The sequence below is a fragment of the Antedon bifida genome, chromosome 11 (genome assembly GCF_963402885.1).
Source record: "Antedon bifida chromosome 11, ecAntBifi1.1, whole genome shotgun sequence".
In the NCBI taxonomy this organism is placed as follows: Eukaryota; Metazoa; Echinodermata; class Crinoidea; order Comatulida; family Antedonidae; genus Antedon; species Antedon bifida.
The window spans coordinates 4,195,987-4,210,977 of record NC_136236.1 but is presented as its reverse complement, the minus strand read 5'-3'; the positions used below and the strand labels follow the sequence as shown (position 1 = coordinate 4,210,977).

At 29.2% G+C, this 14,991-nt stretch overlaps 2 protein-coding genes across 6 annotated transcripts in view; one reads left to right on the top strand and one right to left on the bottom strand.

Moving 5' to 3' along the window:
- Positions 1 to 14,991, top strand: part of LOC144855789 (membrane-associated guanylate kinase, WW and PDZ domain-containing protein 3-like) — an 88,284-nt gene that overhangs the window by 28,400 nt on the left and 44,893 nt on the right. For all 5 annotated transcript variants that reach the window (XM_078713724.1, XM_078713721.1, XM_078713725.1 and 2 more), the window contains one exon: positions 1,746 to 1,865. In XM_078713724.1, the coding sequence (XP_078569850.1) occupies positions 1,746 to 1,865 (120 nt within the window). The remainder of the gene's footprint in view (positions 1 to 1,745; positions 1,866 to 14,991) is intronic.
- Positions 4,181 to 13,694, bottom strand: LOC144855821 (uncharacterized). The gene is made up of 3 exons (XM_078713763.1): positions 12,676 to 13,694; positions 7,361 to 7,531; positions 4,181 to 4,849 (listed from the first exon to the last, which is right to left on the bottom strand). Exons 1-3 carry the CDS (start codon positions 13,200 to 13,202, stop codon positions 4,432 to 4,434), a joined length of 1,116 nt encoding a protein of 371 aa, XP_078569889.1. The 5' UTR covers positions 13,203 to 13,694; the 3' UTR covers positions 4,181 to 4,431.

The following is a 14,991-nucleotide window of genomic DNA, read 5'->3' as shown; positions in this document are numbered from 1 at the left end:
TACATATATAAATGCTAGTTGATACGATAATAATGTTGATACATTTTTATGAATATTATTAATAATCTTGATGACTAAGATATAATAATATAAATATGAATGCATTGCTAGTTGATAATGATGTTTATAAATTTGTTAGTGATTATAAATATTAATAAGCTTATTATAATATTCATCATCACTAAAAAAATATTAAATATGAATGCTTGTTGATTATGTTAATGATGATAAATTATTATTGATTGTTGAAGTTGAAAATGTTGATATTATGATAATATATAGTTGATGACTTTGAATAATAATAAAATGATGTTAATATTGAATTCAGTAACTGTTTTTATGATTACAATATTAATTTAATTTTTTGAAATAAGCTCATGATGATAAATATTGAAAATTATAAAATACTTATGTCAACATTTTAATATTGATGTTGATGTTATTAATCAAATCTTTTTTTGTTCTACATGATATAAAAATGTGTACATACATGGAAAAATTCTTATCCGCAATAAAAACTCGTAAAACAAACAAAACATTCACATTTACATCATACATTTGTTAAAATTACAATTTACAAAAAAGATGCTATTAGTATTATGTCAGTAATTTGCATCTGATAAATGTTGATGACAAAACGAGCAGAATCAGTATTGATAACAATAGGGGCATTATTGATGCTTGTTATTAATAATGTAATTTTCTCTTGAAAATTACAAAACATTCATTTTCAAGGAGAAATTTCTCATTTCAAGCTATCACCACTATTAACAAAATTATTGTAAATAGAAATTAGTGACAAGTTTGGACAACAATTGTGGCATTCTTCTTTACAATTAACTTTTTATTTTGTAATTTTTATGCGAAATCAATGTTTTATTGCTTTAATTTTAAAAGATAAATTGAAATTAAAGTTTGTGTGAATTTACACCAAAATAAGTAGACACCGACACAAGTAACTAGAACATTGTATTTTATTGGTTGTTCAAGAAAAAAATTACTGTACAGACTTTGTATTCAAACAATAGAATTTTTAAATTCTAAAATTAAACATTATTGACAATTTATTTTTGTGTGTAGCAAAAGTTTGCATTTTACGATGTAATATTAACATGAGACGTATATAAAAACATTACAGTACTGTTCTTACAAAGTTCAGTTATTTTTATGTACACTATTTTGAGAGCAGTGCATGTATCTGTATAATTGCATTTGCTAGATGCAATAACAACAACAGAAATAGATTATTTGTGTATAAAGTTTGTAATACAATCAAGTCTCTAAAAAATCGGTCACTGTTGTTGATTTGTTATAATAAATATTAATATTGTATTCACAATTTATTTTGGGAACACATTGGATCATACAGCAGTACTGAGAGCTTTGATGTATTTTTAGTTTTTATTATATTATAATAGAACTGTACATAACTGTGACTCTTTCATCAGTAATACAATTAATTACATTAATATAATTACAATTATGTAATATTAATAATTGTCCTTTTTGTGAGTTCCATAAAAATTTACTGTATTTTGCATGGATTTGGACCCCATATTCTGTATAAGAAATTATATTGTATTACTATTATAACACTTTTCATCATTCACCTCATGCCATTATTTGACCATTACACTCATAAACATTATTTGTACTGTATTATTGAATAGTACTAAATGGTAACTATTGATACTGTTATGTGTAATCTTCCGTATTCCACTCATTTTGAATATTTTTATCCTCAGGTACGACACGAGCTCCGCGAGACGAGGAGGTGGACGGCGTAGATTATAAATTCTTATCAACCGAACAGTTCATCGTACTCGAGAAGACTGGCCACCTTCTTGAGAGTGGAATTTTTGACGGTAGGTTTATTAAATATGGTTTGTATCTGTGTTGGGATAGCTTCAGCGTCTACACCAAATATAGAAACTGGCAATGTAGAAAACAGTCTTACTTCATTACTTTCATATTGTGTAGAAAACACCAATACAGAAAATTGAATTTTGTTTTTTTTTAATCTGTATTTTAACTCATATATTCATAATTAATAAAGTACGTATTGTATATAATTTGGACAAATTCAATTTAAATAAATTATCAATTGTTTGTTTCACTTTTGAAAATAAACTACATAATTTGTTTTGAAAATATCTAATTTAGAACCTCTGTGGATTAAACAGAATCATCATTCCCTGATTGCCTAAATTGTTCCTTGTCATTTTAAGTAGATATAACCATCAATAGTTATTTAATATTTTAAATTATTAAAACACCTTCATATAAAATTTGCATTATAAATTAATTTTTGTTATTAATTTTGAGCTCAAGTTGACCTTTTCTTTTTATTTATTGATTCATGTCATTGTATACACTTTTTTATGAAGCGTTGAACAACAAAAAATGTTCCTACTCGACACTATTTAGAAAACTAAATGTTTGTCCATTTGCTAAAGCCGTTAGATGTCCAGTAACAATGATTCTAAAGCTCTGTTTACACTATCAAACTTTATGTGACAAAAAAATGTGATATGCCGATACGTGCCCATATATGGACATGATGACATCATATCACTACTATATTTGGGCACATCACAAACTAATTTGATAGTTGTAGACAGAGCTTTAATAATATTTACAAAAAGGAATAGAAGAACTAAATTTATAATATAATAAATAAATAATAAATATAATTCCATTTCAAGAAATATAACCACAAAGTATTAAGCATGTTTGAAAATTACCGAAGCTTCGATATTTTTTCATAAATTAAAATCTTAAATTTTTCTTTATCATTATTATTTTTCTAATTAATCTGTACTAAAATAATTTTGAAATACTGATGGTGGTCTTTGGTGTTTTAGGACTGTGTTAAGCTCTGTCTACTCAAACTAGTGTGGTGAAATATGGTAGTGATATGCCCAAATATGGTAGTGATATGACATCCTCATGTCCACATAACATTTTTTGTTTGATAGTGTAGACAGAGCTTTAGATTGGTCAATAATTGGAGGGATTCACTTAGTAAAAGTTCTTGAATGGAAACCTGTTAATCACTCAGATTTCCTAGTTTAACTTTGAGCGTTTTTTATTTCTGCTCAGAGCTAACGCATCTGGTAGCTACAGTATAATAATTTTTTCTTTCTGCTTTTGAACTAGTGTGTACATCTCATACACGAAATATAATAACTGTTAATTTTAATAATAAAATAGAAAATGATAAAGAATAAAAAAATCCACAATTTGGTAAACACTGTACATTTTATACAAGTTCCTTCATTTCAAGGGATATTTTCCATTTTGTTTTTGATTTTGATTATGAATTTTTTTTATTTGGTAAATCTTTAGACTCTAAATAAACTTTTCATGGGTAGTTTAAAGCCTATTTTCCACTAGGCAAATCGAAAGTGCCAGCGTATAAGCATCTATCTTCCAAATCCATCTCTATGCATGCGTATAAGCTGACGCTTTTGATTTAACAGTCTTGCATATCTTCATGTTTTAAAGAGATTCCCACATTTTGCCTTTTTGCCATATTTGAACATTTATTCCTCTATCTATGTACATACCTACGCCTAAATAAATAAATATAATTTCTGTTTTAAATATTAAATTGATTGATTTTTACCTAAAATTTAGAGAGCTTTTCCAGATGTATGTAACAGTACATTATGGATCTACAGTGAACTAGTATTATGAAGCAATTGACACAGATATTATTATTAATGATGTAAACATATAAACGGAAGGAAGAAAAATAAATATTTTAACAAATTTACATGATGATTAATTATTAATAAAGAAAGTATTTATTTATTAATGTTTAAAAAAAATATTTCATATTTTTGCTCTTGGTAAATGTGTTTATTTACTGTAGAGAATCTGTACTGATCTACCGTCGTTGAGTTTTAATAAGAGCAGAAGTAGAAGGGGCTTTGTACAGTATACCCTATGCTAGACCAAGTACAGTATTTAACTCTTACAACAGAAATATGACCTTTAACCATTTTATCAGAAATGACATTTACCAAAATCATAGTTATTTAAAAAAAAACATTAATTAATCATAATTTTAAGACTTCATTTGCTTAAATATTATCAAAGTACTAAAATTAGTAAATAATAATAATAATTAAATAAATATTTTTTTAATTTAATAATTGCTAGTTGGACACATGAATTCATTTTTTTAAAGAAATGTTTAGCTGCGTTTAATAAATACCTGATTGGTTGAATTGTTATAAACACATGGAAACAACTAAATTTAACAGATAAACGAGTAAATATAAGTTAATTTGCTAATAATAGGCTAATAAACACCATTATTTTCTGTGGAGTTCTTGCATCGAGTCTAAACCACATTATGGCATTTCCTGGCATAGCTCTTTTAAAAGTTTTCTTTTAAAAAAAGTATCAAAAATCAAGAATATTTCAGTCCGTTGATGGTTTAACGTTTTCTGTTGGTAGAGTAAATCCCATATCAGATGTTGCGGCAGGGCTTGATGCTGATTGACCAGCATCTGCGCCGCGTTGACCATTTAATGGCATTTGCATTCCAGTTCGTATGAGCATCGCTTGCGATAACCACATCATGTTCGTTTGCATCGATAACAATAACTGTCTGTCCATCTCCAACCGCTGTTTTTCCAAATCAAGTCGTTCTCGTTCTACTCGTACAAGGTCTTGGAGAGCGCGTTCTAACACGCGGTGTTTCTTCTTAAGTAAGCCTGACGTGTTACCGGCTGATGAGAACCGAGAGGTGCCTAATGGGCTTCTTTGTGACAAGAGGCTTAACCCTTCATAGTTTCCCGTTGGAGGTGCTCTTTGTAGATGGTTCAACAGACTAAAACTAGAAAAAACATAAAAGATATTTAAAAATGTGAATTATTAAACTTGCCCAGTGTTTTGTAACTTTCCCAGTGTTTAATGACTTGCCCAGTGTTTTATAACTTGCCCAGTATGTTATAACTTGCCCAGTGTATATTAACTTATCCATTGTATATTAACTTATCCAGTATTTAGTAATTTGTCCAATGTTATTAACTTGCCCAGTTTTTAGTAAATTGCCCAGTGTTTAGTAACTTTCCCAGTATTTTATAACTTGCACAGTGTTTTATAACTTGCCCAGTGTTTAGTAACTTGCCCAGTGTTTTATAACTTGCCCAGTGTTTAGTCATTTGCCCAGTGTTTTATAACTTGCCCAGTGTTTAGTCATTTGCCCAGTGGTTTATAACTTGCCCAGTGTTTTGTAACTTGCACAGTGTTTTGTAACTTGCCCAGTGTTTTGTAACTTGCCCAGTGTTTTGTAACTTGCCCAGTGTTTTGTAACTTGCCCAGTGTTTTATAACTTGCACAGTGTTTTGTAACTTGCCCAGTAAAAGTTAATAGAGAAGAAGATGGTGAATCATATAAATGTGTTACTACTTGTGTAGTTTATTGAGTGTGTTGTACTTTTTAGATTCAAATAATGAAAGTTTTACAGGATTTAATTACAAACCTTTGATAGATTTATTATCGTTACCGGAAGGAACGAATTTATGGATGATAAAGAGAATAGTAGAGTAGAAGGTGATGCTCAAATTACAACCACTTCAGTGACTACATACTAAACAGTTTGGTTACATCATTGTCATACTGCTTGGGCTAGACGAAAATGTCAGGTTTTTCCGAAAATGATAGTTTGCAGAAGAACTACTGTATCAATAGTTTTGTGAGAAAAGGTGATATGGTATGACATCATCATGTCCATATATATGGGCACATCACATTTTTTTGTCACTTAAAGTTTGATGGTGTAGACAGAGCTTTAGAATCTAATGGTCGCCATGAGTTGGTAAACTTGGAACCTTGATCACCCTTCCTGGACACCCCTATTAAGGGGACACTTTATCTGGGTTCTGAAGGTGTCCCCTAATAAAACAACTGTATTATGTTTTATTTAAATGCGATCTTAGTTCTGAGAAGGTTGTTGTTTTTTTTTAATTATGTAATAGCTTTCTTTAATTGTTTTTGATTTATGATTAGAGATTGAGAGTTTTCATTTCTTAGTTCTTATAATCTGAGAGGTTTTAAAATGTAAAATTTCTTTGATAAAAAAACAACATCTATTTTTTAATATGAAGCTTTTATAGCACTAATATTATCAAGCAACCATAAATGTATAATCATGATTATTTAATAACTGATGCGTGTAAAATTGATTTGATGTTTTAACATCTCATACTAGGTCATGTGACATTGATCATGTGGTAGGTAATTAGCATATATGCTAATGAGCAACACTTAAGCAATCATTCGACTCAATCTTAATATCGTGAACGGCGAGTGTACGTTGATCATGTGTAGGCTTTGTAATGATGATTATGTAAATGACTGACTATATTTCTATATCTCCATTCTTGTTTAATGATAGCTGTAGGCGTCTGTACACAATAGTACAATGCAGCTGCAGCTCAGATAACGCAGTTATCAACTTTAATTTTCTGTTCTCTTGTTTCTCTATTTTTAATTATTTTGTTGATCAATTTTACAAGATTCTGTTTTTAAACAAATATTTCTTAATTTAATTTCATAGAAATTACTTTCAATTCATTACATTGAAAAATATATTTTTTTATAAATACATTTTCCTTTTTTTATAATATAATTCATAAATTTATACACAGTTTTATATTGATTGTAGATGCAGAATCAGATTATTAAAATTTATTGTCATTTTTATGTTTTATTTGTAAAGCTTACTCATAGAAAATTTATTTTATTACTTTTTGTATACAAAATACACAAATATTTAAACATTTATAATATTCATTAATGGCTGTTTTGGTCAATTTATAGTGGCAATTTAAGCTTTAATTTGATATTTTATTTATGATATTTTTCATTTTTCAAATGGTGAATGTTGCGTGACGATTTTAGCTAAATTTTAACGTCTCTTCTCTAATGACATTTTAATATTAAGGCAGTACTCATTTATAATTTATTTCTATAATTTTAGTCTGTCTCCTCAACATTTCTGAATTACTTATTTAAGTTTTCATCTGTAGGAAATGCAATTTAGCTGTTAATTAAGTTTCATACAGAAGTATTTTGTGTTTCACTAGATCGTTATCGCTATTCAAATAAGTTTTTCTGAAAACGGACCGGTATCAGTTGCCCACAGGGGCGGATCCTGGTATTCTTTAAACATATTAATACTCTCTAAAAAATAGTTCATAATTTTACTGTGAGAACAGGGAGCGGCCGGCTCAGCGCTATTTCCCCCTGGTTCCTCCTCCTGACCCGTATGATCTCAAATTTACATTTTGGAACTAGCCAAAGCTTGTGTGGTTTTGGAAGTCGAATACTAAAGTTTGCTTACCTTTTGCGTGGGTATGGAGATTTTCTACTCCATTTTCTAGGCCTAGGCATTGGATCGGAGACAGGGTCCTCCTGTGTACCGTTGGTTTCTATGGATGCCTCCTCTCCCTCAGCTTGCCCATTTCTTGGCACTTCATTTCCCGTACCATAAAAGTCTGTTAATTCAGTGTCTCTGTAAATAATTAATTAAATATTATTATGTAGTTCGTGCCTAGCTTACAGTACCTGGATAACCTGAACATAGGGAAGATTTCCACTGAATAGGGGTGTCCAAAAAGGGGGTTCTAATGTATTTCAAAATGTCTAAAGCTCTGTCTACAAAATAATGTGATGTGCCCATTTATGAACATGATGATGTCATACCACTACCATATTTGGGTATATAACTACCATATTTGGGCACATCACACTTTTTTTGTCAAAATAGTTTGACAGAGCTTTAAAATGTTAAATTGCAAGGTCAAGCTTCTAGGTGTCATCACACTTTTCTGATAAACAACCGTGAGAATATTTTAACCACATTAGAATTACAGGCATCTGGTAATGTGTACTGTATCTACAAATGTTTGCAAAATGATAATGTGAACAAGAAGTAATCATCTTTATTTGTAGTAGGTCTGTAAACAGGTTTTCATTCATTCCTCTTCTCACCAATTAGTTAAGCTCTGTTCACACAGGAATTGTGGGAAACATGATTTGTATTGTCCCCGTTCACACACAGCAACCTTAAGATCTTGACAATGTCCAGAGGCAAATTGTTTAGTTTTACATCCAGATTTGAATTTTAAAAAGAAATTTAATAATTATTCATGGTAATATCAACATTATTTTTACTAATGATATTGACTGTCCAATTATTTTACAGAATATAATTTCTTTTTAAAAATTAGCAAACAGTAAAACAAAAATTATAAGTCTTTTGATAAATTTTGATAAGGGACAGGAATTGTTTAATTCTTGTTTTGTTTTTTTTTTTGGCCTATATACAATTTGATACAGTATAAAAAACTATTAGTATATTGTATACCAATTATAAATCAAATATATTTTACTGTTGTTTTACTGTTGTTTTAATGTTGTTTGGTGGTCAAAAACAAATTAATATCAACATCAATTGTTTTCTTGTTTATCAATGAAATCACCAAAAAAAAAATGTAGATCTTCAAAATTTTGTGATGATGTTGTTTGGTGGTTAAAAACAAATTAATCTCAACGTCACTTTTTTTCTTGTTTATCAATAAAATCACAAAAAAAATGTAGATCTTCAAAATTAAATTTAATTCTACGTGAGTTGTTTTTCCTATTCATCATACATTGTCTAGAGACTGGCTGTTTATGATCAGCTTCGAAATCCGTAAAAATGTTATCAATATTTTCTACCTGTCCGTCTATAATTATTTCCTTTCGAGAGTGAGGTAACCGGCTCACGTTTACACATTGTACTCGTTAAGTTATTAAGACCTGACTGTGTGGAACCATATCAAGATATACGCATTCCTTTAATCAAATTTACTACCATTGTGATAAAAAGGATATGACTAATATTTAGAAATGAAATTGATTTTCATATTATTAAATAGCTGATTATTTTGATATGATCGTGATGTTTTTGGTACTTTTTGAAGTGATCATGTCAAAGTTATTTTACCACAGTTACTGAGGTAACTACAGTTTTTTCTGCGTCACCTCCCTCCCCTGATTTCCAAGCCACCTTTTAAAATATTTTTCAAAAGTGACAAAGAGTTGTAACATTCAATTATCGCCAGAGTACAGAAAATATTTTATTGCATAAAATGGTTTTCTTAAAGTTTAAAATGTATAGTATAGTATAGTTTCATTTTTTTTCTTGTTTAAAAGCGTTGGTCTCAGTTTTATTTGAGAATTGTAGCATGAATCAATGCCAATAGACTATAAATAAAAATATACAGTAGTATATTACATTTAAAAATGCTTCCCACCCATGAAATTTATTAAGTTGATGCTAATAACAAGTATACTTTTTTTTCTGGCCTTACATTGTTTTCTGTTCGAATTCGTGTTGTTTGGATTTGTGTTATTATGTCATAATGAATGACAGAGAATCCTTTAACAATGTGATTGTAAAAACAAATTCGTATCACAAATGTTATTGATAAAAAAACAGTTGATTTATGATTATACTAGATCTTAATGATATTTCCGTTGCTGATAACATTAAAAGCGACCACTATCAGTCAACAATGACATATGTGTGGAGAAGAAAGAAACATTGTCTACAAACAATAAAGGCTTTATTGTTACAAAATACCAAGTGACTAGCTTGCTAACTAAGTTAAAAACAAGTATAATAATGCTTGTTCTGTATATTACATTTTCATAAAGTTTCTGACATCGAATGTGTAACTATACATTTAAAATAAAATTGTTTTTTTAAATAAAAAGTTGATTAATGGTATAAACAAGAAGTTGAAATGCATTAACAATAATAACATCATTATCAGTATCATCATCATCATCATCATCATCATCATTTCATCATAAAGAAAATCATCATTTTCTTCATCATTACAATAACCATTATTTCATCAAGATTAGCATCATTTCATCATTATTTCATCAAGAATATCATTATTTTATCATGATGTAATTTTCATCATAAAGAAAATCATTTGATCATTTTCTTCATTACAATAAGAATTATTTTACCAAGATTAACATAATATCATTACCATTATTATTTCATCAAGAAATTTATCATTATTTTATCTTGATGTAATTTTCATTATCATTTCATCATTTGCATAATTTTTTCATATCATTTCATCATTACTATTTTACTGATGATACTTTCATCAAGAAATTCATAATTTCATCGACATAATTTTATCGTCATTGTCATAATTATCATCAGCATCATTTTATCATCATCAAGTTATCATTACAAACATATCATGTCTGAATAAAGCATTTAAATTAGCATGAAATAACCATAATGAACATTTAATGAACATCACTGTCATTATCATCATCTTTTACAGTTACTTATTATCTCCATGGAAACCATCTTCATCAAAGACTTCACTAAATCTCATATCAAATGTTTTATTTAATAATTTAACATTTACATTTTCAATTTTGTCATTCAGGACTACAGGGTTAAAAAGATTCCAAAGATGTGTCTAGCGGCAGGCCATTTTTATAGTGAGACCTGTTAACACAAATGGTTTCAATTAAATCATGTTGATGTTTTTTAGATTGAATAAAGGTTAAAGTTTATGTGATTTTATTTTTATTAAATGTGAATTCATAATATTGAAGCAGACAAAAACTTTATAGTAAAAAATGAAATTAAAAAATGTTTTAAACTTTAGTCCTTAACTCATAGGATATTTACTTTTATTCATAAAGAATCGGACAAATTTGGTTAATTTAAACTTTGTAAAAATTTTCTCATGTCATAAAAGATAAATATATGACTAGCAATGGTTGTTAAATGGTACTGTAGTATTAATATTATTCAACTAACTCATCAACCAGCATTTAATTTTAATAATGATATTTTTTCTTCGGTACGTTTAACAACCGTTGTTGAAATCATTCATATTTTACAATCGTTTTTATCATCACATGGAATAGTTATGTTAATGAGGGTAGCGTATATATACTGAGACTTAAGCTAACAGTTTGTCCGAATGAATGCGGAAAATCAATAATTGCAACAACTACAGTGCGTACATATCCCGCTGCATTCCTATGGGAATTTGTAGAATTTAATTTCTAGTCAACATGAGCAATAACGCTTAGAATATTAACAAATGTTGATGTTTAAATGTATGATGAGTGAGTAGGGTTGTAAATTTTGCTAGGTTTTGTTTTTGTGTATGGTTTTGCGAGGACAATGGGAGAGCTGTTCCGTGTTAATTTAGCTCGTTACTAAATTGATTGCTTAATTGATTCTACTGGAAAAAAAAATGTGTGTATAGCTATTGGCTTTAATGATCTAGAATCTATATTCAATTATATACCATCTCTTTCAATTGAAGATTCTTTGCAATTGTTTTACATTTTCTGTTTTGTTTTGAAATACTTCCTTAATTTTTTATATTTATTTTTTTTCTGAGCTGTCTAATTTAATTATTAAACCATACAACGTATATAATATTTTATTTATTTCAATTCACACACAGCAGTGAGCCAAGCCAACCATTTTAGAAAGCAATTCACAACAAACAACAATTTCTTCACTAGAAATATTTATCAAAATTTTGTTTAAAAATAATTACATAATATTTAAAAACTACTTTAACTAAAACCATGTGTCATTTCAAAAGTGGCATGAATTTGAAAATATAGCTAGCTGAAAACCTATAGTTCTAGAAAAGCTTATTTTAAAAGTACTGTCTGTGGTAGTACTACTACAGTACCAGTGCGATATTTTCTTATTACTGTACGTAATATATCCAAACTGCTGTAGTCATTACGTAAAGTATGTATTGTTTATTATTTCAGTGAAAATATAATATCTGGTAATTCTAAGAAAAAATTTCAAATTCAAATATTTGGAAATTCATTATTTATTATTCATCTTTTAACACAAAGAAAATTACAAAGCAAATCACTCAAGTAATTTAGAAAAAAATGTTAATTTTGTGTTTCCTGTTATTAACTATAATCAGTTACACTTGTTTGTACAGTTGATCAAACATTTTTATTGCTTCAATTTTCATAAGCCTAATTACATTGTTGTTGCAAACAAGAGGAAGATCACATAATCAGGCCTATAAAACCAACAGTTGTAAAACAGGTTAATTTATTGCAAAGGCTAGAAATTTGTGTTTTTATCCACCAGCTAGTTATAAAATATCTAACAAATAGCAACCCCAACTTTAAACCAACAATTGTAAAATATTCTAATTTATTGCAAGGCTAGATATTGTGTTTTTATCCAGCACTTATAGCTATAAAATAGAAAAATAGCAAAATGAGACACACAACTAGAATAGCCATGCATAAGTTTTTGGTATTTTTTAAAATTTATTTGTTGACCATAAACCTTTGAAAGTGGCACTCACAATATGCAGTCTGGTCCAGGAAACAAAACATAAATTTGCTAGTTTTAAAATTTCCAACTTTAAATTACCTGTTTGCTAGGGTGAATTTCGAGCCATTTATTATGGCAATGTATACCTAAAATTAAAATTAGCAACCCAACCAGCATGCACATTTTGGTATCATTTGCTAGTTTTGAAATTTCCAACTAGCAAATAGAAACAATCTACTATCAAATTACCTGTTTTCTAGGGTGAATTTCGAGCCATTTATCAATTGAATACCTACCCTGTGTTTTGTTGTTGGTATGCATTTACATCCTGGTCACATCCATTCTGTGCAATAGCGTTATTATCATTGTGTTCCTCATCTTCCATTTCTCCGTAGTCATCCTCCATCTCTATGGCATCTCCACCATCCCTCATATCCCAATCTGTCGGCCCTTGTGTCATAATTCCGTGCACTGTATCCCAAAAAGGCCATGATGGTGCCGGATCACCATCCAGTAAGTTCTTCCTAATCCGGAAATATATGGCTTTTATATTGTCAATCCTTGTTTTACAATTTTCCGGTCTCCTTGTGTATCCAAGCTGTGTCATCTGCTCCGCTATCTTATTCCATACGAAGAAATGCCTTCGTTTCGTTTTGAATAAATTCTGTATGCCTTCGCTTCCCCAGATTTTTATCAACGCCAACGATTCCTCATAGCCAAAGTTTTTACATCGTACAATACCTGTCCACGGTTTCGAAGATTCAATAGTTTCTGGCGAACTTACAGGCGTGGATTTTTCTTGAGACCAGTTGATAGTAGCCATGCTTTACTCTGGTGGATGTTTGTCAGACAAAGCAACTCTGTTCCCAACCCCACTTATAGTCATTAAATCTATTTGACAACCAGCTAATGACATTTGATATTTAAATCTGCTATTTAATGATCTTTATCATTAGAACATTCCATTTTGCAATGGGTAAGAAATACTTAATTAGATTTCCATTGTAATGGGGAAGTGACCTATAAAATATGTGAGGTTATCAAAAGTTTCTTGTTATACAGCCAGTGTTTAATGATTAACATGTGCTGTTTTTTTGTTACACCCCTTCTCAGAAATGCACTAGTCACCCCCAGCTTTTAAGGTTGAAATCATTTAGTATTCACACAAGCAATTATAAGCTGGTTTTCATATGATTACAAATTCTGTGTTAGAACACAAACAATGGTCGCCGACGACGCTTACGCTGCGAGTAATCATTCATCAACAGAGATGCATTATCCAAATGAAAGCCAGACGGATGATAAAACAAACCGTTTCAAAGAAAATTTACATAAATTTTCAATACTTTTAGTCTAAAAAATAAATAACTGGAACAATGAAAAGGTTTTTAATTAACATTTTTAACACAGTTGTGTTTTTTGTTTTAGGATTACATTCCGAAGCGTTGTTTGTTTAGTAACAGTGTGTTTTTTGTCTCCCTACAAATTAAGATATGGTTGAGTCCGTTTGTAATCTCTCTTACAGACACAGCTGTGATCTATTTATGCAATTCATCCAGCACTCTTAATGGTCATAAACCTGGGATGTTCCACTTCACCAATAGGGGTGTCATTAACTTCACAGGAAGTGAGTCAAGTTGGGAAAGCAAAAAAAAAAGCATGTGAATTTTTCTAGCGTGAATCGTAACACCGATTAATTTGTTGAACAAGTTGTTTGATAGCTACCTTGTGGGTTGATAGCAAGCTAACAGGAAGTTGTTGTTAAATGTTTTAAATGAGAGTGATCATTGAGATAATAGGTTGAGGATTAACGCTGTTTGTCCCTCCCTGTTGGATGATTCAGCCCTCTTCATCGACTTATTTGATGACTTCAGGTCTTCAACTGATGATATCTTTAAGAATAATCTTTATCATGAGGAATTTATCCTTTCTGACCTTTGTATGGTATGGTAATATAAATTACAAACATACTGAAGAAATCTAGTAAGAAGCCAAACACTTTGTACATCACAATTTATTATTCAGTTTTCATCTTTAATAAACTTCTAAACCAGATCCTAACCAAAAACGAAATTGTGATGTTAAAAAATTATTTTAAAAAAACTATTTTACTTCTATTCTATCAATAACTTTCATCATATTTATCATTGTAATTTCAAATATCATTATCATAAAGTTAACAGCTTTTTCATCGTTATCTTTATCATGAAAAATATTGTTTATTATCATTATAATATCATCATTAAGAACATCTTTATCACTATCATCATCGTTATCATTACTTTCATTATATCAGCATTATTGCTATCATGATATTCTTATCATCAACATTATTGTTATCATAAATAATCATCACAAAACGTTATCTTTATCAACTTTCTTATCATCTCCATTTATTAGAAATAAAATCTTTTTTTTTAAAATCATAAACATTTAACTAAACTCTATTATCTTGTTATCAACCAATCAAAATTTTGTCATTGTTGTTTTTTTTTTCTTTTAATCTAAATCGAACACACATCATACTTAATTATCTCAATTAATAAATTCAAAATTTGATCCGATTTACATTAATTGTGTTGAGTAACTAGGCTTAATCACTGTAAGTTAGT